General features: G+C 49.7%; 1 protein-coding gene across 3 annotated transcripts in view; it reads left to right on the forward strand.

Moving 5' to 3' along the window:
• Nucleotides 1–3336: 3336 nt before the first annotated feature.
• The window catches only part of LOC115642915 (ATP-binding cassette sub-family F member 2), a 35300-nt gene continuing 15395 nt past the window's right edge, over nt 3337–23241 (forward strand). For 2 of the 3 annotated variants that reach the window (XM_030546577.1, XM_030546579.1), the window contains exons 1-13: nt 3337–3416; nt 3938–4108; nt 6345–6557; nt 8385–8567; nt 8951–9122; nt 12682–12777; nt 13288–13390; nt 13611–13706; nt 13799–13918; nt 14519–14608; nt 14851–14961; nt 20132–20194; nt 21193–21321. In XM_030546577.1, the coding sequence (XP_030402437.1) occupies nt 3955–4108; nt 6345–6557; nt 8385–8567; nt 8951–9122; nt 12682–12777; nt 13288–13390; nt 13611–13706; nt 13799–13918; nt 14519–14608; nt 14851–14961; nt 20132–20194; nt 21193–21321 (1530 nt within the window). In that variant the 5' untranslated portion in view covers nt 3337–3416; nt 3938–3954. Of the gene's footprint in view, nt 3417–3689; nt 3777–3937; nt 4109–6344; nt 6558–8384; nt 8568–8950; nt 9123–12681; nt 12778–13287; nt 13391–13610; nt 13707–13798; nt 13919–14518; nt 14609–14850; nt 14962–20131; nt 20195–21192; nt 21322–23241 lie in introns of those variants that run through there. The other variant, XM_030546578.1, reaches the window with a different exon arrangement.

The following is a 23241-nucleotide window of genomic DNA, read 5'->3' on the forward strand; positions in this document are numbered from 1 at the left end:
CCTGGCTCACTCGCCTCACACGGGCGCTGTGTCGGCCAGGCAGCAGCAGCAGCAGCAGCAGCAGCAGCCCCGGGGGCTGGGTCAGGCCGGCGCGCCAAGGGCTGCCAGCTCAGCCGCCTCATGCCAGCCCTCGCCGTCCCCCTGCACCTTCCTCTTCCGCTCTCTATGGTCTCTCGCTTGCTCCTCTGCACGCCGGACCCTGTCCGCCCCTCCGCGCTCTATGGTTCGGCGCGCATGCGCACGGCTCATCCCCAGAGCCGCCTCCGCCGCCCCGCCGACCCTGCTGCTGCGGTGCCCAGCCCGCTCGTGCCTGTCCTGCCCCGGACCCGGCTCGTGCTATGCCGCAGCCCCGCCCGGTTCGCACCCCTCGTGCCCGGGCAGGGCCCTTGTGGGAGCCCGGCCGGACCGGCCATGAGAGCAGCGCTAGTTGGGGCGGTGTAGGGAACCGTCCCGACTCCAGCCCCAGGGGCCGATGTGCCCCGGGACCGTCCGGGAGCAATAGCTCCCATCGCTGCCCCTGCAGGGCCCCTTGCTCTGCAGCTCCCTCTGCTGTCCGTGTGGCCAACGTCTGCATTAGCCGGACCAGTGGGAGGATTCCATGAATGTGTGTGTTCCAGCCCATAATTCCCAGGACAGTAGTCGGGGTGGGTGACTACTATTGCGAGCAGCTGAGGCTGCCATCCAGATTGATAGCGCCCCCGTGAAGTCTCACAAAAGACAAGGAAGTGTTTCATGGGAGTGGAATCTTGACACATCTACACTCAGCAGGAAAATGCCCCATCACAATTTGCAAGACCCTGTCTCTTCCTCCCCGGGGCAGTCTCCCTCCTCTCCAAGGGAAGACACCAGTCCCATCTTCAGGTTTTTACTGTAAGCCTTCTGGGGGCAGGAACTGCCTTTTGTTTTACAGATGTACAGCACCTGGGACTCTGGGGGGTCTGGGTCCATAACTAGGGCTGGTAGGCGCTAAGCTGATGGAAATAACAATAATAAAGCAATGACAAGAAGCAAACACAGACTTGTACCTGATCCAAGAGGTATCAATCTGCTACCCCATATGACCCCTTCCTGTGCATGTGTTACCCCACACACTGTGTGACCTCATTTTGGGTTCGTGTTTCCCCTCTCCCATGGCATTGCCCTGACACCAACCAGCATTCAGGAATGATCAGTTTTATGTGCATGAGACACATTTCCAGGGGGAGGAACCAGTGTTTAATTACTAATGAAAGAAGTGCTAGAGCTCAAGAATTTTTTTACTTTCATAACTGACATGGCAAGCCCGGAGGTGCCAGGGCTCTGAACTGCCAGCCCTGGGAGTGCCAGGCTCTGAACTGCCAGCCCTGGGAGTGCCAGGCTCTGAACTGCCCGGCCCAGAGGTGCCAGGCTCTGAACTGCCAGGCCTGGAGGTGACAGGGCTATGAGCTGCGAAGCCAGGAGGTGCTGGCACTCTGAACTGCCAGGCCCAGAAGTGCTCGGGCCATGAACTACCAGGCCTGGAGCTGCCAGGGCCATGAACTGCCAGGCCTGGAGGTGCCGGGGCTCTGAGCTGCGAAGCCCAGAGATGCTGGGCTCTGAACTGCCAGGCTGTGAGGTGCTGGGGTCATGAACTGCCAGGCCCAGAGGTGCTGGGGCTCTGAACTGCTCAGCCCGGAGGTGCCGGGGCTGTGAGTTGCCAGGCCCGGAGGTGCCAGGCTCTTACCTGCCCAGCCCGGAGGTGCCGGGGCCATGAACTGCCAGGCCCAGAGGTGCCGGGGGTCATGAACTGCCAAGCCCGGAGGTGCCGGGCCTCTGAACCCCCAGGCCTAGATGTACCAGGGCTCTGAACAGCCAGGCCCAGAGGTGCCGTGGCCATGAACCGCCAGGCCCACAGGTGCTGGGGCTATGAGTTGCCAGGCCCAGAGGTGCCGGGCTCTGAACCACCAGGCCCAGATGTACCAGGGCTCTGAACCGCCAGGCCTAGAGGTGCCGGGCTCTGAACCACCAGGCCCAGATGTACCAGGGCTCTGAACCGCCAGGCCCAGAGGTGCCGGGGCCATGAACCGCCAGGCCCAGAGGTGCCAGGGCTCTGAACCGCCAGGCCTAGAGGTGCCGGGCTCTGAACCAGCAGGCCCAGATGTACCAGGGCTCTGAACCGCCAGGCCCAGAGGTGCCGGGCTCTGAACCAGCAGGCCCAGATGTACCAGGGCTCTGAACCGCCAGGCCTAGAGGTGCCGGGCTCTGAACCACCAGGCCCAGATGTACCAGGGCTCTGAACCGCCAGGCCCAGAGGTGCCGGGCTCTGAACCACCAGGCCCAGAGGTGCCGGGGCTATGAGTTGCCAGGCCCAGAGGTGCCGGGCTCTGAACCACCAGGCCCAGATGTACCAGGGCTCTGAACCGCCAGGCCCAGATGTACCAGGGGCTCATGACCCGCCAGGCCCAGAGGTGCTGGGGCTATGAAGTTGCCAGGCCCAGAGGTGCCGGGGCTCTGAGTTGCCAGGCCCAGAGGTGCCGGGCTCTGAACCAGCAGGCCCAGATGTATCAGGGCTCTGAACCGCCAGGCCTAGAGGTGCCGGGCTCTGAACCAGCAGGCCCAGATGTACCAGGGCTCTGAACCGCCAGGCCTAGAGGTGCCGGGCTCTGAACCACCAGGCCCAGAGGTGCCGGGGCCATGAACCGCCAGGCCTAGAGGTGCCGGGCTCTGAACCAGCAGGCCCAGATGTACCAGGGCTCTGAACCGCCAGGCCTAGAGGTGCCGGGCTCTGAACCACCAGGCCCAGAGGTGCCGGGGCCATGAACCGCCAGGCCCAGAGGTGCCGGGCTCTGAACCACCAGGCCCAGATGTATCAGGGCTCTGAACCGCCAGGCCTAGAGGTGCCGGGCTCTGAACCACCAGGCCCAGATGTACCAGGGCTCTGAACCAGCAGGCCCAGATGTACCAGGGCTCTGAACCGCCAGGCCCAGAGGTGCCGGGGCCATGAACCGCCAGGCCCAGAGGTGCCGGGGCCATGAACCGCCAGGCCCAGAGGTGCCGGGCTCTGAACCACCAGGCCCAGATGTACCAGGGCTCTGAACTGCCAGGCCCAGAGGTGCCGGGGCTCTTAACTGCCACGTCTGGAGGGGACGGGGCCATAAACTGCCAGATCCAGAGGGGCCGGGTGTGGGGCTGCTGGGCTGTTTATTGGTGAGAGAAGTCACGCGACCAGGTACTACATTTCCCAAGGGCCCTGGGGCTCGGTGCGGTGCATGTTGGGAGTCGGAGGCCCGTCTGGGACAGTCTCTTCTGACTCTATTTCCCAGAGTGTCATGAAGCCCGGCGAGACGTGACGTTTCACGTGGCGATTGGCGGAAGGGCCGGAGGGGGCGGAGCGTGCGCACGCGGTGGCAGCAGTTCTGTTGCGACAGACGGAAAAGCGCGGAGGAGCCGGGCGGCTGGTGAGGGTTGCGCGGCCGGGGGAAGTTGTTTGGGCCTTACCGGCATCCGGCCGCTGCTTCGCCGGTGCCTCCGGGCGAGCTGAGGCCCGGCCCGGCTCCCGACTGTTGGAGCTGGGGGTCAGCGGCGGCTCTGCGCCTCCCGGCAGCTGCTCCGCGAGACCGGGACAACAGGGCGCCCTTCACCGCGGCGCCGCTCCGCCTCGCCAGCAGCCGCGCTCTGGCCCCTCCGAGCGCCCGCGGTCTGCCGGCCACGTCCCGGCCTGGCCGCGGCTGAGGAGCCGAGCGGCCCTTCTCGGGCGGCTGCGGGTGACCTCGGAGTAGTGGGGGTGATGGACCCGCTCTGAGGGTCAGAGTTCGGAGGTGGGAGAACCCGTAATCCAGGAACCTGCGACTGGGCCAGAGTTAAGGGGGTGTAAACTGTAATGGGAGCCCAGGAAAGGGGCTCAGCCCCGGGGTCTGTGCCAGGCCTTTGCTTCTGTCTAATGGGGTTCTTCCATCTCTTCCTTTTGCAACTGTACTAGAGCTGTGACCTGTAACCATGCCCTCTGACCTGGCCAAGAAGAAGGCGGCCAAGAAGAAAGAGGCAGCCAAAGCTCGCCAGCGGCCGAAGAAAACCCCAGAGGAGAATGGGGATGCTGAGATTGAGCAACAGGAGATGAAGAATGAGGAGGCCAATGGGACGGAAGGGTCAGGTGAGAAAGGAGCATCCTCTGTTGGACTGTTTCCTTTCCCTGGGTAGCTAAGCTTGTCAGGTGCCTCCCAGCTCAGTACTGTCTGTGCCGACAGTGTTTAATTGCAGGGCTTGGCAGGTCAGAGCCCCGGCACCTCTGGGCTTGCTGCATCAGTTAGGGATGTAAAAAAACTGCTTGAGCCCCAGCATCTTTTTTATCACAAATTAAGCACTGTGTCCTGCTCTCTTGCAGCTTGAGTTTCCTCCAGCTGACTGGTTCAAGGAACCCTCCACCTCTGTGAAGGTCAGATGCTGGCATCTGAGCAGCACAGGATATTTGGCAGAATTTATACAATATTGTATCTTATGGAGTTATGTACATGTGCTTCTGTCTCAGGAGCATATAACACAACAAAGACTGATAGATAGCAAAGGTGCTGAACTGGATTACGCTAGAAACTAGCCCCAGGGTATTAGATCTCTATCAGTGAAAATATCTCAGATCCTTAGCTCATGCTGTACCCTGATAATACACTGTCCAAAATCGCCATCTATATCTAACTGGTAAGAAGGCTCCCTCCATTTCCCTTGGACAGTCATCTGGATGCAGTTCATGGGTTCGTCACCCACAGGCAGGACTACAGCAACTCTTCCTACTTGGGTGTAGACTAGGATCTTGCCTACACTAAAGGGAAAAGTCGATCTAAGCGACTCAGCTTGGGTTTCATGAATAGTGTAACTCAAATCAACATAGCTTAGATTAACTTACTGCGTGGTCCGCACTACCTGAAGTTGAGTCTTCTCGATCAGGCGGAGTACAGGAGTCCACGGGAGCGCGATCAGAGGTTGATCTAGCAGGTCTTCACTAGACCTGCTAAATTTACCGCTGATGCATCGATCGCCACAGCGTGGATCCTCCAGTAAGTGTAGACAAGCCCTAAGACCTTACAGAGAAGCAACAGCTGGTGCTGTTGTGGCAGCATGCCACAGAAGCAGGTGTATTGCAGACTTCCATGACATGCAGTTGCTTTGATCTGCACTGGTTCTCTGCCGCTACTGGAACCGCTCTGGGGTTTGGGGTTTCTTATTTTCAGTCTATTGGCATATAGTCCTGAGCTGTGTTTTGACTGTCTCTTTATGAGATGTATCTGGCACACCAAGACTAGCAGAGTTTGGATAGCTTGATGAGAGAGACCTTTCCCATAGGGAACCATTGGCCTGGTATTTCCTTGTAGAGGAAACAGGGAAGATTCCTATCTTCGCAGTAGTGTGTTGGCTTTATAACAGATGTGGAACAGGAGGAAACAGGGTTCTTCTTGAGATGGTATGCCAGCAGGGCTGTAACCGGGGCAGGGCGCAAAGTTGTGGGGGGGTGGAAAAATGACAGAAATAAACATGAGGGGGTGCAAATGTGCTTGCTCGACCGAGGCATTAAAATGCCTAGTTACATTTCTGTATGCCAGGCAGTCGTGGTCCCAGAATCCCATGGAGTACGCTGTACTGTAAAGTACTTATTTTCTGTATTGTTGCCGGGGACCATCCCACATCTGTGTAGCATGCAAAGAGATTCTGGGGGGATAAATCTGTTAGAGGTACCATCATCCAGTGGTCAGGGCACTAAACTGGGACCTGAGAGACTTGGGTTCTTTTACTGGCTCTGCCACTGACCTGCTCTGTGGTCTTGAGCAAGTCACTCCCTCTCCTGTCTCTTCCCCCTTCCACCTTTTATCTGTCTGGTTGGGCAAGCAAAGGTGAGACCTAATGCTCAATGGCGTTTCTGCCTGTCTGTAATTTGGTGCCTTTTGAAGACCACATCCGATCAATTCCAAAACTTCAGGGAATGTTCTGGGCATCAGTGGGAAGAACCCTATTGATTTTGCTGATAGTTGGAAAACCCACACATCTGAAAAGCCTGATTTCCACACAATGCCCCCTATGGTGCTGGAGGCAGAGGAACACCTTGACATCAGAGGTAATTCAGCCAGTCATTACTCACCAATTGATTTGCATACTTCAATCCCATTGGGTGAACTGAATCAGCAAATGAAACCGCACTAAACATGTCTGTTAGTCTATAAGGTGCCACAGGATTCTTTGCTGCTTGCACTAAACATGGTGACTCTGCCTGCTTAGCTGAGCAAGTACGCTGCCTCTGGTGCTGGGGAAGACCTCCACATCATTTTGAGTGCTGGGGGTGGAGTGAGGGCTGCTATGGGAGCCATGGATTAGTCCTTGTGTTTTGACCTGTCCACATGCAGAGATAGATGCTTTGACGAAGGAGCTGGAGGACTTTGAGCTGAAGAAAGCAGCTGCTCGCGCTGTCACTGGGGTGCTGGCCTCCCATCCCAACAGCACTGACGTGCACATCATTAACCTCTCGCTGACCTTCCATGGACAGGAGCTGCTGAGCGACACAAAACTCGAGCTGAACTCAGGGCGTCGCTATGGGCTTATCGGGCTCAATGGGATAGGTGAGATTGGGGAGTGCTGTGTGCATGTGGGGCGAGAGTTTCTCAGTGCTGGTTTGGGGAAATTATCCTCTGGAGGGGGTCAATGAACTGGTGGGGAGCTGCAGGATGCAAAACCTCAGTGATGCCGGAGAGAGGAGCAGGAAAAAACAGAGCGAGACTCAGCCGGGGCAGTGCAGCAGGTACACCTGGGGCATCTGCCCTCACCCCAGGGAGATCCATGGGGGACTAAAACAGGGAAGGAAGCTAGATGGATTTGCATTGCAGCTTTCTGTTGTGTATTTAGCAGCATCGGTGTCACAGTGCAGGGAGGTCATGGTGACCATGATTCCCTTCTTGAAATCCTGCCCGCTCTTGGCTTCTTTGACTCTGTCCTCTCCTGGTTCTACGCCTACCTCTCTAATGGAGGAGCCTGCTCCTCTATCTTCCAACGGTTCCCTGTGGTTTCCACAGGGCTCTGTCCTTGATTTCTCCTCTTCTCTCTCCAGCTTATTTCTGGGTAATCTCATATGCAAATACAAATTCAGCTACTATCTTTATGTAGATGATTCACCTCTCTACTCCAGACCTGTCTCTTTCTGACCAAGCTTAAAACCTCAGTCTGTCTCTTGGACATGTCCTTGTGGATGTCTAACCATCAGCTCGAGCTTAACATGGGTAAAACAGAGCTCCTGATCACCCTTCCTGCTATCATCTTTTCTGATCACTATGGACAACACCATCCCCTGCCTGTCACTAATGCTTATAACCTGGGAGTCTCATTGGAGTCCGACCTCTCTCTAGGTCTTCATGTCCAGGATGTAGCTAAATCTGTCTGATTCTTTCTACATAATATCTAAGATATGGTCTTTCCTATGCATCCACACAGCTAAAATTATCTTCCAAGCTCTCAGCATCTCGCTTCTTGATGACTGCAACATCCATTTCTCTGTTTTTGACAAATGTAGTGTTGCCCTACTAATACCCATTCAGGATACTGCTGCAAAAATCGTTTTCCTAGCCTGTCACTTTGACCACTTCAGCCTTCTCCTTGAATTCCTCCACCGGCTCCCCCTTCTCTATCATCTCAAACAAACTGCTTGTCTTCACTTTCAAGCCACGTCATAGTTAGTCCCAGCTCTAGCTATCAAATATATGGAGACATACCTATCTCCTAGAACTGGAAGGGACCTTGAAAGGTCATCAAATCCAGTCCCCTGCCTTCATTAGCAGGACTAAGTACTGATTTTTTTTTTCCCTAGATCCCTAAATGGCCCCCTCAAGGATTGAACTCACAACCCTGGGTTTAGCAGGCCAATACTCAAACCACTGAGCTATCCCTCCCCCCATCATTTCTCTGTTTGATGCTTGCCTCTGATCGTTCAATGCCAGCCTCCAATGTCCACTTGTTACATTTTCTAACATCTTTGTGCTTTCTCCCAGGCTGCCCCACATGCTTGGGAGGTGCTTCCCATAAATATCTGCAGAGGTGCCTCCTTATCTACTTTCCAGAGTATCCTTAAAACTCTCCTTTCCGATGATCCTACATAAAACTTGACAGTTAGTCTGCTAGTGTGCAGACACCACTGCCTATCATGCTGACCAATATTGTCTCATTGTTTCTTCGTGCTCCCCTGTCTGTACCTATCTGTTGTTTCTTGCCTTACATTTAGACTGTGAGCCCCTCGGGTAGGGACTGTCTTTTTGTTCTGTTTGTACGGTACCTACCACAGTAGGTTCCTGATTTGAGTAAGGCTCCTAGGTGCCATGGTAATTCACATCGTAATAACTGCACTCACTTCCAATGCGAGACAATAACAGGAGGGTGTTTGCCTGCCTGCCTGCACATAGGAAAGTCCATGCTCCTGTCTGCTATCGGGAAGCGGGAAGTGCCAATCCCTGAGCACATTGACATCTATCACCTAACCCGGGAGATGCCTCCTAGTGAGAAGACGCCACTACAGTGTGTGATGGAGGTGGATACAGAGAGGGCCATGCTGGAGCGGGAAGCTGAGCGACTGGCTCATGAGGATGGTAATGCTCGAGGCGGGGATTCCTGTAAGCAGGGAATCCCCCTGGGGGAAGGGAGCTCTTACTCAGGCTCTTTACCAAAGCTTTCACAGGGCATGAAGCTTGACTCTGCTGCCAAGCAATAGCTGGAGACTTCTGGGGAGCATTGCTCCTTCTCCAGCAACACAACAGCTCCTGCCATTCAAACCAGAGTGGAACTTGCTTCCCTGGAGCTTGCTGTGGGGTCCCTGCCTTGGGAGGGGGTTTGTGAACCAGGGGGCAGAGAGGTAACCCATAGCAGTTGCAGGCAGCGGTAATGAGGGACATATGTGGAGAGTGGGACACTGATGGGGACTCAGACTGGTGGGGTGCTGGTGCGGGTGCTGACTGGCAGTCTTCTCTTGCAGCGGAGTGTGAGAAGCTGATGGAGTTGTATGAACGTCTGGAGGAGCTAGATGCCGATAAGGCAGAGGTGCGGGCCTCACGGATCCTGTACGGTTTGGGGTTCACTCCAGCCATGCAGAGGAAGAAGCTGAAAGATTTTAGTGGTGGCTGGCGAATGAGGGTGGCTCTCGCCAGGTGAGTGCTACACTAAATGTTCCCTCTTCTCTGTGCCTCCACTGTAGCAGCCTGGAACAGATCTCTGGGGAGTTGCTTTCTGGACATCCACCCTCCAAGCTGGGTTTGGGGAAAGTATTTGAAGACCACTATTAAAAAGATGCAGAAAAATTGTTGTCTCTTGCCACAGAGGGCAGGACAAGAGGAAGTGGGTTCAAACTACATGGTAGCAGATTTAAATTAAATCTCAGGAAAAGAATACTTAACTGTAAGAACAGTAGAATAATGAAACAAATTTAGGGAAGTCATGGAATCTCCTTCAATGGAAGTTTTCAAAAAGAGGCTGGGTAGCCTCTGTCTTGCATGGCTTAGACACTACAAATGGTGCATCTTGGTAGGGGTTAGACTAGATGACCTTTTGCAGTCCCTTCAACCTTATAGTTTTATGCTGCTCCGTGTTTCAATTATCCCCATATTGACTGGGTACATGTCAGCTCAGGATGAAATACAGAAACAAAATTTCTCAATACTTTAAATGACTGCTTCTTGGAGTAGCTGGTACGGGAACCCGTAAGGGGAGAGGCAACTCTCAATTTAGTCATGAGTGGAGCGCAGGATCTGGTCCAAGAGGTAACTATAACAGGACCGCTTGGCAATAGTGACCATAATACAATAACTTTTAACATTCCTGGGGTGGGAAGAACACCTCAACAGCCCAACACTGTGGCATTTAACTTCAGAAAGGGGAACTATGCAAAAATGAGGAGGTTAGTTAAACAGAAATTAAAAGGTACAGTGACTAAAGTGAAATCCCTGCAAGCTGCATGGACACTTTTCAAAGACACCATAATAGAGGATAAACAAATGTATACCCCAAATTAAAAAACACAGTAAAAGAACTAAAAAAGAGCCACCGTGGCTTAACAACCATGTAAAAGAAGCAGTGAGAGATAAAAATGCATCTTTTTAAAAAGTGGAAGTCAAATCGTAGTGAGGTAAATATAAAAGGAGCATAAACACTGCCAAACTAAGTGTAAAAATATAATAAGAAAAGCCAAAAAGGAGTTGTCATAACTATAAAGGGAAGGGTAAGAGCCTTCCTGTGTACAATACTATAAAATCTATCCTCGCCAGAGACTCCAAAATCCTTTTACCTGTAACGGGTTAAGAAGCTCAGGTAACCTGGCTGACACCTGACCCAAAGGACCAATAAGGGGACAAGATACTTTCAAATCTTGGTGGGAAGAAGGCTTTTGTTTGTGCTTTTTGTTTTGGGGTTTGTTCGCTCTTGGGACTAAGAGGGACCAGACATCAATCCATGCTCTCCAAATCTTTCTGGGCAAGTCTGATTCCTCTTAGTCCCAAGAGGGAACAACCCCCAAAACAAAGAGCACAAACAAAAGCCTTCCCCGCACCAAGATTTGAAAGTATCTTGTCCCCTTATTGGTCCTTTTGGGTCAGGTGTCAGCCAGGTTAGTTGAGCTGCTTAACCCTTTACAGGTAAAAGGATTTTGGAGTCTCTGGCGAGGATAGATTTTATAGTATTGTACACAGGAAGGCTCTTACCCTTCCCTTTATAGTTATGACAGGAGTTTGAAGAACTCAGAAGGTAATAACAAAATGTTTAAGTACATCAGAAGCAGTAAGCCTGCTAAACAACCAGTGGGGTCCCTGGATAATCGAGATACAAAAGGCGCACTTTATCATCTTTAAGTCATTGCGGAGAAACTCAATTAATTCTTTGCTTCAGTGTTCATGGCTGAGGATGTTAAGGACCTTGATTCCCAAACCTGAGTCATCCTTTGTAGGTGACAAATCTGAGGAATTGTCACAGATTGAAGTGTTACTAGAGGAAGTTTTGGAATTAATTGATAAATTTAACAGTAACAAGTCACCGGGACCAGATGGCCTTCACCCAAGAGTTCTGAAACAACTGAAATGTGAAATTGCGGAACTATTAACTAAGGTTTGTAACCTATCCTTTAAATCGGCTTTGGTACCCAATGACTGGAAGTTAGCTAATGTAACACCAATATTTAAAAAGGACTCTAGAGGTGATCCCGGCAATTACGGACCGGTAAGTCTAACGTCAGTACCAGGCAAATTAGTTGAAACAATCATAAAGAATAAAATTGTCAGACACACAGAAGAACAAAAATTGTTGGGCAAAAGTCAGCATGGTTTCTGTAAAGGGAAATCATGTCTTACTAATCTATTACAGTTCTTCTTTGAAGGGGTCAACAAACATGTGGACAAGGAGGATCCAGTGGACATAGTGTACTTAGATTTCCAGAAGGCCTTTGACAACGTCCCTCACCAAAGGCTCTTACGTAAATTAAGTTGTCATGGGATAAGAGGGAAGATCCTTTCATGGACTGAGAACTGGTTAAGTGACAGGGAACAAAGGGTAGGAATAAATGGTAAATTTTCAGAATGGAGAGGGGTAGCTAGTGGTGTTTCCCAAGGGTCAGTCCTAGGACCAATCCTATTCAACTTACTCATAAATGATCTGGAGAAAGGGGTAAAAAGTGAGGTGGCAAAGTTTGCAGACAATACTAAACTGCTCAAGATAGTTAAGACCAAAGCAGACTGTGAAGAACTTCAGAAAGATCTCGCAAAACTAAGTGACTGGGCAACAAAATGGAAATGAAATTTAATGTGGATAAATGTAAAGTAATGCATGTTGGAAAAAATAACCCCAACTATACATACAGTGTGATGAGGGCTAATTTAGGTACAACTAATCAGGAAAGAGATCTTGGAGTCATCGTGAATAGTTCTCTGAAGACGTCCATGCAGTGTGCAGCGGCAGTCAAAAAAGCAAACAGTATGTTAGGAGTCATTCAAAAAGGAATAGAGAATAAGGTGGATAATATCTTATTGCCCTTATATAAATCCATGGTACGCCTACATCTTGAATACTGCATATAGATGTGGTCTCCTTGTCTCGAAAAAGATATACTGGTATTAGAAAAGGTTCAGAGAAGGGCAACTATAATGATTAGGGGTTTAGAACATGTCCCATATGAGGAAAGATTAAAGAGGCTAGGACTTTCCATCTTGGAAAAGACGAGACTAAGAGGGGACATGATAGAGGTCTATAAAATCATGAGTGGTGTGGAGAAATTGAATAAGGATAAGTTATTTACTTATTCCCATAATATAAGAACTAGGGGCCACCAAATAAAATTAATGGGCAGCAGGTTTAAAACAAATAAAAGGAAGTTCTTCTTCACACAGTGCACAGTCAATCTGTGGAACTCCTTACCTGAGGAAGTTGTGAAGGCAGGGACTATAACAGGGTTTAAAAGAGAACTATATAAATTCACGGAGGTTAAGTCCATTAATGGCTATTGGCCAGGATGGGTAAGGAATGGTGTTCCTAGCCTCTGTTTGTCAGAGAGTGGAGATGGATGGCAGGGGAGAGATCACTTGATCATTACCTGTTAGGTTCACTCCCTTTGGGACCTCTGGCATTGGTCACTGTCGGTAGACAGGATACTGGGCTGGATGGATCTTTGATCTGACCCAGTATGGCCATTCTTATGTTCTATTCATTACCTCTCTCTGGCCTCTGCAGAGCTCTCTTCATTCGGCCATTCATGTTGCTGCTGGATGAGCCCACAAACCACCTGGACCTGGATGCCTGTGTGTGGCTAGAAGAGGAGCTGAAAACGTAAGCGTGACTGGAGGCAGCTATTGCTGTGCTCTGGTGCCTGTGCAGCCTGCTGGGGCATCCCAACACAGCTTGCTCCCTGGAGCAATTGCTCCCGGTAGCTGTTCTGTGGGTGCCAGCTGTGGATGTGTCTCTTTGCATTATGGTGGCACTGAGGTCCCATTGTGCAGGGTGCTGAATCGACTTTAGGAGTATCCATGCCCAAAAGGACTCTCGCTGGGAGGCATTACTGAATTAGTATTTACCATGAAGCAGACTAGGTCCTCCAAAAAGTGTGTGTCAGGCAGAATAGACAGGAAGGAGGCCCCGATTGTGGTGAGGGATCATCCTCTTTTCTGGGATTGGGCCCAGCAGCTTTCCCTAAAGCTTTTGCAGCACCTGGTTCTCTGTAGTGAGAGGGAATCCAGAGTGGTTCTTAGTGCACATGAACCCCTCCTGGTCCCTGGCAGGGCTGCCAGCCTAGGAATCTCATTTCAGTCGGACCTCTAATAGCTCTGTGTGGTGCTGCAGGTTCAAACGGATCCTTGTGCTGATCTCCCACTCCCAGGACTTCCTGAATGGCATCTGCACAAACATCATCCACATGCACAACCGCAAACTGAAGTATTACACGGTGAGTGAATGGGGCCAGGGTGTGACAAGCTCCTGGGATTGGGGAGGAGACCCCTGTTTAGGCCATCGACTCCATCCCAGACCCAACCCTGGCTGCAGGGCAGGAATGTGCAGTCTAGAGAGCACCTGCTTGCAAGAGGCCTGAGCAGCTTGCTTCAGCTATGTGCAGGGAGGGCCTGGCCTTTGGGAGCTGTGTCATGGTCTATGGTGTCTCCCTCCAGGGAAATTATGATCAGTACGTGAAGACCCGTCTGGAGCTGGAAGAAAATCAGATGAAGCGTTTCCATTGGGAGCAGGATCAGATTGCCCACATGAAGGTATCTATTTAACTGGACGGTAGTTCTCTGTCATCCCCCACATGCACCCCACTGTAGCAGCTGCCGCAAGGTAATCCCTTGTCTTATTACAGAATTACATTGCACGATTCGGTCATGGCAGTGCCAAGCTGGCCAGGCAGGCCCAAAGCAAAGAGAAGACCCTTCAGAAAATGATGGCTTCCGGGCTAACAGAGAAGGTGGTGAATGATAAGGTAGGATGAAGAAGCGGGGCTGTCTGTGAGAGATAAGGACTATAAATATGGCTGGAGAAGTAAAATGAGCTGCAGCTGGGAATAATCATCAGAACTGGAAGCACAGGGGGGCGTGGGGGCAGTAAATGGGGCTCCAGCTCTAACAGAAGACTGGCCAAAGGAGAATGCATTTGGGTCTACTATACGGAGGCTTCTTGTCCCAGCATGGGGGTGAAGGCTTGTCCAACCCTCCCAAGAGATCCAAAGCAAGGAATGCGGGGGGGGGGGGGCAGCGCCTCCCTTCAGCTGAAGGATTAAAGTGGGGTGGAGGCATGAACACACTTACCCCTCAAAGGAAGCAGAATGGGTAGGCAGATGCCGGCAATGGGCAGAATGTTGCAGCAAGCCTCCTGCTAGTGAGTTACAGACCTGCTTGACCTGGTGGCCTCTAGGAGCAACTTGTAAAGCCATCGACTGCTCTCTGGCATCATGGTACTCTGGGCTCCAGGGATGCAGGCAGTTGCTCCTCCATACTTGGAAGCCAAATCATATTGGAACTTCAGGGCTCCCCGGTACCCTGGGTGGGGCAGGAACTTAAATGGGGGTGTGTTTTGTTCCCAGACTCTGTCGTTTTATTTCCCACCATGCGGGAAAATCCCCCCTCCTGTCATCATGGTGCAGAATGTCAGCTTCAAGTACATGAAGGATGGGGTGAGTGTTTTCTGTCCCCAAGCACACTCGGTGCAGTGCCTGCCTGGGTTGCATGAAGGTTCCCCTCTCCCCTTGTTTGGATCCTGGGGCCACTGACCCAGCTTTCCCATCAGGCTGCAGCATGGGGAGGGGCTCAGCTCTTGCAGCTGTGGCTTGTCAGAAGTGTCCCAGCTGGGCCTGCTCATCAGCTTCCCAGATGCTTTGGGAGGTGCCCCTCTCACGGTCTCCCCTGTGGATTGCAGCCCTGGATCTATAATAACCTGGAGTTCGGGATTGACCTGGACACACGTGTGGCACTTGTGGGACCCAATGGTGCTGGGAAGTCAACGCTACTGAAACTGCTCACAGGAGAGGTATGCTTCCTGTATGGCTGTCTCCCCTTCTTTTCCCCACCTGCACAGCCCTGGTGTCACCTGAGGGAATGGACAGTGCCCAAAATGCTTCCTTGTACAGAGCCTCTGTTGTATTATTGTAGGTGGAATACATGGGTCCAAAAAGTCAAAGATGAACACTGACTGGGTCATGTTAGCAACATTAAACCATTTCAAACAAGGTTGGGGGGTTTGTATACATAGACTTCAGCCTACTTAGTACCATGGCAAGCATTGTTAATTTTTTTTAACCTTTCTATTAAAGATACAGAAAGGAAGGAAAACAGTTACAGCATTTAAATATAAAGTATTAATAAGGCTTTAATTTTAACAACACTTCTTGTTCACTTTCCCCCAGAAAGAGAGAAGTTCATAGAATATCAGGATTGGAAAGGACCTCAGGAGGTCATCTAGTCCAACCCCCTGATCAAAGGAGGACCAATTCCCAACTAAATAATCCCAGCCAGGGCTTTGTCAAGCCTGACCTTAAAAACCCCTAAGGAAGGAGATTCCACCACCTCCCTAGGTAACCCATTCCAGTGCTTCACCACCCTCCTAGTGAAAAAGTTTTTCCTAAGATCCCACCTAAACCTCCCCCACTGCAACTTGAGACCATTGCTTCTTGTTCTGTCACTTGCTACCGCTGAGAACCGTCTAGATCCATCCTCTTTGGAACCCTGTTTCAGGTAGTTGAAAGCAGCTATCAAATCCCCCCTCATTCTTCTCTTCTGCAGACTTAAACAATCCCGGTTCCCTCAGCCTCTCCTCATCAGTCATGTGCTCTAGCTCCCTAATCATTTTTGTTGCCCTCTGCTGGACTCTTTCCAATTTTTTCACATCCTTCTTGTAGTGGGGGGCCCAAAACTGGACACAGTTCTCCAGATGAGGCCTCACCAATGTCAAATAGAGGGGAATGATCATGTCCCTTGATCTGCTGGCAATGCCCCTATGTATACAGTCCCAAAATGCTTTTAGCCTTCTTGGCAACAGGGGCACGCTGTTGACTCATATCCAGCTTCTCGTCCACTGTAACCCATAAGTCCTTTTCTCTTGCCTAGCCATTCGGTCCCTAGTCTGTAGCAGTGCATGGGATTCTTCCATCCTTAGTGCAGGACTCTGCACTTGTCTTTGTTGAACTTCATCAAGTTTCTTTTGGCCCAATCCTCTAATTTGTCTAGGTCCCTCTCTATCCTATCCCTACCCTCCAGCATATCTACCACTCCTCCCAGTTTAGTGTCATCTGCAAACTTGCTGAGGGTGCAATCCACGCCATCCTCCAGATCATTAATGAAGATATTGAACAAAACCGGCCCCAGGACCTTGGGGCACTCCCCTTGATACTGGCTGCCAACTAGACATGAAGCCATTGATGACTACCTGTTGAGCCCGATGATCTAGCCAGCTTTCTATCCACCTTATAGTCCATTCATCCAGCCCATACTTCTTTAACTTGTGACAAGAATACTGTGGGAGACCGTATCAAAAGCTTTGCTGAAGTCAAGGAATAACATGTCCACTGCTTTCCTCTCATCCCCAGAGCCAGTTATCTCCTCATAAAAGGCAATTAGGTTAGTCAGGCGTAACTTGCCCTTGGTGAATCCATGCTGACTGTTCCTGATCACTTTCCTCTCCTCTAAGTGCTTCAGAATTGATTCCTTGTGGACCTGCTTCATGATTTCATGCTTCATGGCCTGTAGGTCCCTGGATCCTCCTCCTTCCCATTTTTAAAGATGGGCACTACATTAGCCTTTTTCCAGTCATCCGTGACCTCCCCCGACCTCCATGAATTTTCAAAGATAATGGCTAATGGCTCTGCAATCACATCCGCCAACTCCTTTAGCACCCTCGGATGCAGCACATCCGGCCCCATGGACTTGTGTTCATCCAGCTTTTCTAAATAGTCCCGAACCACTTCTTTCTCCACAGAGGGCTGGTCACCACCTCCCCTTGCTGTGCTGCCCAGTGCAGCAGTATGGGAGCTGACTTTGTTCGTGAAGACAGATGCAAAAAAAGCATTACTCTTAACATCTCTTGGTAGCTGCAACTCCAAGTGAGATTTGGCTTTCCTGATTTCACTCCTGCATGCCTGAGCAATATCATTAGACTCCTCTCCGGTCATTTGCCCAGTCTTCCACTTCTTGTAAGCTTTTTTTTTTGTGTTTAAGATCAGCAAGGATTTCAGTGTTAAGCCAAGCTGGTTGCTTGCCATATTTACTATTCTTTCTACACATCGGGATGGTTTGTTCTTGCAACCTCAATAAGGATTCTTTAAAATACAGCCAGGTATCCTGGACTCCTTTCCCCCTCTTGTTGTTCTCCCAGGGGATCCTGCACATCAGTTCCCTGAGGGAGTCAAAAGTCTGCTTTTCTGAAGTCCAGGGTCCGTATTCTGCTGCTCTCCTTTCTTCCTTGTGTCAGGATCCTGAACTTGACCACCTCATGGTCACTGCTTCCCAGGTTCCCGTCCACTTTTGCTTCCCCTATTAATTCTTCCTAGTTTGTGAGCATCAGGTCAAGAAGAGCTCTGCCCCTAGTTGGTTCCTCCAGCACTTGCACTGGGAATTTGTCCCCTACACTTTCCAAAAACTTCCTGGATGTCTGTGCACTACTGCATTGCTCTCCCAGCAGATATCAGGGTGATTGAAGTCTCCCATGAGAACCAGGGCCTGCGATCTAGTAACTTCTGCTAGTTGCCGGAAGAAAACCTCGTCTACCTCATCCCCCTAGTCTGGTGGTCTATAGCAGACTCCCACCACAACATCACCCTTGTTGCTCACACTTCTAAACTTAATCCAGAGACTCTCAGGTTCTTCTGCAGTTTCATACCGGAGCTCTGAGCAGTCATACTGCTCTCTTACATACAATGCAACTCCCCCACCTTTTCTGCCCTGCCTGTCCTTCCTGAACAGTTTATATCCATCCATGACGGTACTCCAGTCATGTGAGTTATCCCACCAAGTCTGTTTCAATCACATCATAGTTCCTTGACTGTGCCAGGACTTCCAGTTCTCCCTGTTTGTTTCCCAGGCTTCTTGCATTTGTGCACAGGCACTTAAGATAACTTGCTGATCGTCCTGCTTTCTCAGTATGAGGCAGGAGTCCTCCCCTCTTGCACTTTCCTGCTCATGTTTCCTCCCAGTATCCCACTTCCCTCAGGGCTTTGGTCTCCTTCCCCCGGTGAACCTAGTTTAAAGCCCTCCTCACTAGGTTAGCCAGCCTGCTTGCGAAGATGCTCTTCCCTCTCTTCGTTAGGTGGAGCCAGTCTCTGCCTAGCAGTCCTCCTTCTTGGAACACTATCCCATGGTCAAAGAATCTAAAGCCTTCTCTCCGACACCACCTGTGTAGCCATTCGTTGACTTCCAAGATTCGACAGTCTCTAAATGGGCCTTTTCCTTCCACAGGGAGGATGGACGAGAACACCACTTGTGCCTCGAACTCCTTTATCCTTTTTCCCAGAGCCATGTAGTCTGCAGTGATCCGCTCAAGGTCATTCTTGGCAGTATCATTGGTGCCCACGTGGAGAAGCAGGAAGGGATAGTGATCCAAGGGCTTGATGAGTCTCAGCAGTCTCTCCGTCACATCATGAATCCTAGCTCCTGGCAAGCAGCAGACCTCTGTTTTCCTGGTCGGGATGGCAGATAGATGACTTAGTCCCGCTGAGGAGGGAGTCCCCAACCACCACCACCCTCCTCCTTCTCTTGGGAGTGGTGGTTGTGGAACCCCCATGCCTAGGACAAGGCATCTCATGCCTTCCAATCGGAGTTTCCTTCTGCTCCCTTCCCTCAGATATATCAACTAGTCCTCTCTCCACACTAATACCTGTGGAGCTAGTTGAAATGGGCTGAAGCTGTCATTGTTAAAGTCCATCCCATTTCGTAGAAAACAAAACAAGACAAACACTCGCAAAAGGGGAAAGAGAAGAACAGCTGAGATAGAAAGTGCAGCATCTGTCTCTGATATTGGCATTCACTTGTAACTTCACTACTGGAAAAACACAAGCAGAGCACATGGTCTAATCAGCTGCTCCAAGACTTGTCTATCTTGTACCAGCATCAGGCTATGCAGGGCACTGCATTTAGCTACCTTTTCCTGGTCACAAACTTAAAACAATGTTGCAAAGTATACAGTCTTGGCGGGATAAGCAAGACTTATGTAAGACAGAAGGAAAAAGTAGAGGGATAGGAAAGAGAAGAAATAAGTTGGAGAAGGAAGAGAACAGAACGGGGAAGGATGAGTGACAGTCTCACATCCCAGGTGATATTTAGGATTTAGCTATCAGAGGGTAGCCGTGTTAGTCTGGATCTGTAAAAGCAGCAAAGAATCCTGTGGCACCCACGAAAGCTCATGCTCCAAAACGTCTGCTAGTCTATAAGGTGCCACAGGATTCTTTGCTGCTTTTAGGATTTAGCTGGAGCTGGTGGAACTGGTGGTGTCATCTGGCTCCATCTCTCTGGCCTGATCTGGTCAGGATATCTTTCAGGATTAGGATGAAGAAGGTCCAGGGTCCCAGGAGCTGTTGGGCATGGCAGCTACAATGGTAAAGCTGGCTCCTTCCCTTTCTCTAGATCTTCAGTCAGCCGGCATTGCAGTAGTCAGATTTCCTCCCCAATGTCTTTTCTTTTAAAAACCGCGAAAGGGGAGGGATGGGTGGAATAGCCTATCTCTCGTTATTTTGCCCACTGATTAGGCCTAATTTCTGACACACCAATTTTGTTTCACTGATTTTTCAGTTCCACCCTTCTCTTGTTTACAAAGCTTGATCTTAATACAGTCCTTGAGTTATATCAGGAGACCTTTTTGTTTGGACTAATTCAGTCATTCGTCCCATCAACACTTACTGTTATAGGTTATTGTTACACTGTATAAACTTGTATCCACTCTCCCAGAGTTGAGCGCACAATTAGAATAAATTTGTAGGCCCAATTATTACAACACATGACCCATTTAATGACCCCAAGAAGCACCCCCCCGGCCGCTGTTAAAATAAGGTTGCAGGAGGAGAGAAGTGATAAGGCCACTGTGCATTGCTGCCACACTATTCAAGCCAGCAGTCCCAGCTGACTCCCATCGGCTGGAGCAGGATAAAGTGGGCTAATGTGGGGGGGTGGCTTGGCTGCCATTCCCTTGTGAAATGCCTTTGTCTTCCTTCCAGCTGCTGCCCACAGATGGGATGATTCGCAAACACTCGCATGTGAAAATCGGCAGATACCACCAGGTAATCCCTGCAGGGGCAGTGAGGAATGTCACAGGCTGCTGGGGGTGGCTACCCGGGAACAGAGAGGTCTCATCTCTCCATTCTTCTCCCCAGGCCCCTCCCACAAGCCTGGCCTAAGAGTCTCTAGCTCCTGCTTGCTGGGTCACAGGCTGTGCCTCCAGGTGAAGAGGCACCTCATTCCAAGCCCTGCGCTGTGCCGTGACTAATGGGGAAGAGCTGCTGCTCAGTGGAAGGGCTCTGGACTTCCTTCTAGCTTAGGGGTCGGCAACCTTTCAGAAGTGGTGTGCCGAGTCTTCATTTATTCACTCTAATTTAAGGTCTCGTGTGTCAGTAATACATTTTAATGTTTTCAGAAGGTCTTTCTATAAGTCTATAATATATAACTAAACTATTTTTGTATATAAAGTAAATAAGGTTTTTAAAATGTTTAAGAAGCTTCATTTAAAATTAAATTTAAAATGCAGAGCCCCCTGGACCAATGACCAGGACCCGGGCAGTGTGAGTGCCACTAAAAATCAGCTTGCATGCCACCTTCGGCATGCGTGCCATAGGTTGCCTACCCCTGTTCTAGCTCATGTCTCCTCTTGCCGAGTGTGGCTATTAAGCAGACCATGGTGGCAACCCCTGCTTCCCTTGGAAAGTGTGACACTGCTGCTATGGGCCTGTCTGTTTTGTCTCTGATCCCTTGGAACAGAGACTGCAACTCTGTGCCTGGTACAGGAAAAGCATGATGTTCTTTACAGAACTCCGTTTGATATGGAGGTCTCTTCTTTATGCCTTGTGAACCTCTTACCTGCCAGTGCCTCAGTGTGGTATGGGTTGCTGTGATCTGGGGATGGAGGTGTATCTGAAATTCGGCTTCCCGCTCTCCAGCTTCTACCCACAGAGGTGAAGAGGTTGTGGGGACTGGGAGAGGCTTGCTGGCTATGAACTCACTCCCAGCAGGTGACTGAGATATCTGCTTGTGCTAGCCTGAAGTTGGTCTTCTCTTTGTCTAGCACTTGCAAGAGCAACTGGACTTGGACCTCTCACCTCTGGAGTACATGATGAAGTGTTACCCAGAGATCAAGGAGAAGGAGGAGATGAGGAAGATCATTGGCAGATATGGTCTGACTGGGAAGCAGCAGGTAGGTGTGGACTGCAGTGGGCATCTGTTCCATGGGGCCTGCTCTTGCTGTGCTACTAGGGATCCAGAGCCACCGTTTGTCCTTTTGTTCACCTGCCAGCCATCTGGAGTTACTGGGCAGCAGGCTACACTGGGGAATGCAGGTGCAAGCTGTCTTGGGGCTGCGGCTGGGTGAGAGAACTCCCCCCAGCCCTCTCTCCCCACAGCAGCACCTGGGCTGGGGCTGGGGGAGAGGTACCTCTCCCCACTGCAGCAACTTGGGGCCAGGCTGGGGCCATTGATAGGCTGCTGTCGAGCCGCACAGCTTAGAGGAAATTTAGCCAACCGCCAACGACTTGATTCCATCATCTCATGGAGCAGGTCCTCAAGGAATCCATTTTGAAGCACTTGGAGGAGAGAAAGGTGATCAGGAACAGTCAACATGGATTCACCAAGGGGAAGTCATGCCTTATCAACCTGATTGCCTTCTGTGATGAGATAACTGGCTCTGTGGATATGGGGAAAAGCGGTGGACATGATATACATTGATTTTAGCAAAGCTTTTGGTACTGTCTCCCACAGTTTTCTTGCCAGGAAGTTTTAAAAAAGTATGAATTGGATGAATGGACTATAAGGTGGATAGCGAGCTGCAGGCTGGATTTGATTTAAATCAATTTGATTTAAATCACTAGTCAGGAAGACTTGATTTAATCATGGATTTCTACATAAACGTGCATTCTTGTTGGTTGTTATAACCTTAATGCATATTCTTCACAACTCAGATGTAGGTTTCATTTTTAGAAGGTACACACTATACATTTTAAAGTGATTTTATTTTGAAAACTTTTCAGATTAGTTTTACAGCGATATCAGAAAATTAATGATTGTTTGGTTTTCATTTACCAAAGGTAATTGAAACAGATAGTTCATCTCCCAATGACTTCATAAATATCTCCAGTACAATAGGTTAATCATTAATATTTGGAGAATTTTCTTGCCATGCTGTATTAAAAGGAGAACATCCCCAGACAAACATTTAAATTGTTTTATTTAAAACAACAATGTTATGTATTTTGGATTTTTTCTTCAACAGCAAACTTATAATATTTTAACAAAACAGGCATTTGAATTTAGGAGGCATTCAAGTTTTTTAAAATCAGGTTTGTTTTTGTTAAAATTGTTTTTTAACTAAAATAGTTTAAATGAAATATATTTTTTTTAAATATGTATGTCGACTGTGTCAGCCAGGTCAACATAAGAAACTTAAAATATTGGCTTCTGCAGCTAACTTGGTCGTCTTCACCTTCATTTTCCTGTTTGTTCACAATCTGGAAAAGAAAAACAAGCTTTCATGCTTTTTCATATTCCAAACGATTTCTCAGTTTGGAATGAATTAGTCCAAAGGAAGAAAATATTCTTTCTACACTGGCAGAAGAAACTACTGCGGTTAAAAGCGAGATTATCACTTCAACAGTCTCTGAATGCAGGTGCGTAAGTGACTTCCACCGGTTCATTGGTGTGACTTTCTTTAAAACATCCTCAGTAAACATATTTCGTGAATGGTTCACCCTGGCTCTGAAGTTTATTCTAGTTGGCATCATGGAGGGGTGACTGCTGGATGTCCATGTCATAGCCAACTGCTCTTCTTCAGCAGTGAAGGTTTGACCCTGGTACCGAGTACTGAGACTATTTGCTGGAAATAGTGCTTGTCCCATTTGTTGTTTGTTTGTTTTTTTTAATGTTTGTCATTTAACTCTGTCATTGCATATTTCTCTTTTTAAAATCTCACTCAGTTCCTTCCAGATTTCAACAGCGTCAGCAATAAAACAGCAATTTCCTTGAATTTTGTTCAAGGCTACAGAAATAGGCTTCAGGGTACTCAGCGTGTGTTCAACATTTCTCTTAAGCCCAAGGTTGAGAATTTTGGCTGTGACGGTGCCGT

Source organism: Gopherus evgoodei, unplaced genomic scaffold, assembly GCF_007399415.2.
Source record: "Gopherus evgoodei ecotype Sinaloan lineage unplaced genomic scaffold, rGopEvg1_v1.p scaffold_47_arrow_ctg1, whole genome shotgun sequence".
Classification (NCBI taxonomy): domain Eukaryota; kingdom Metazoa; phylum Chordata; order Testudines; family Testudinidae; genus Gopherus; species Gopherus evgoodei.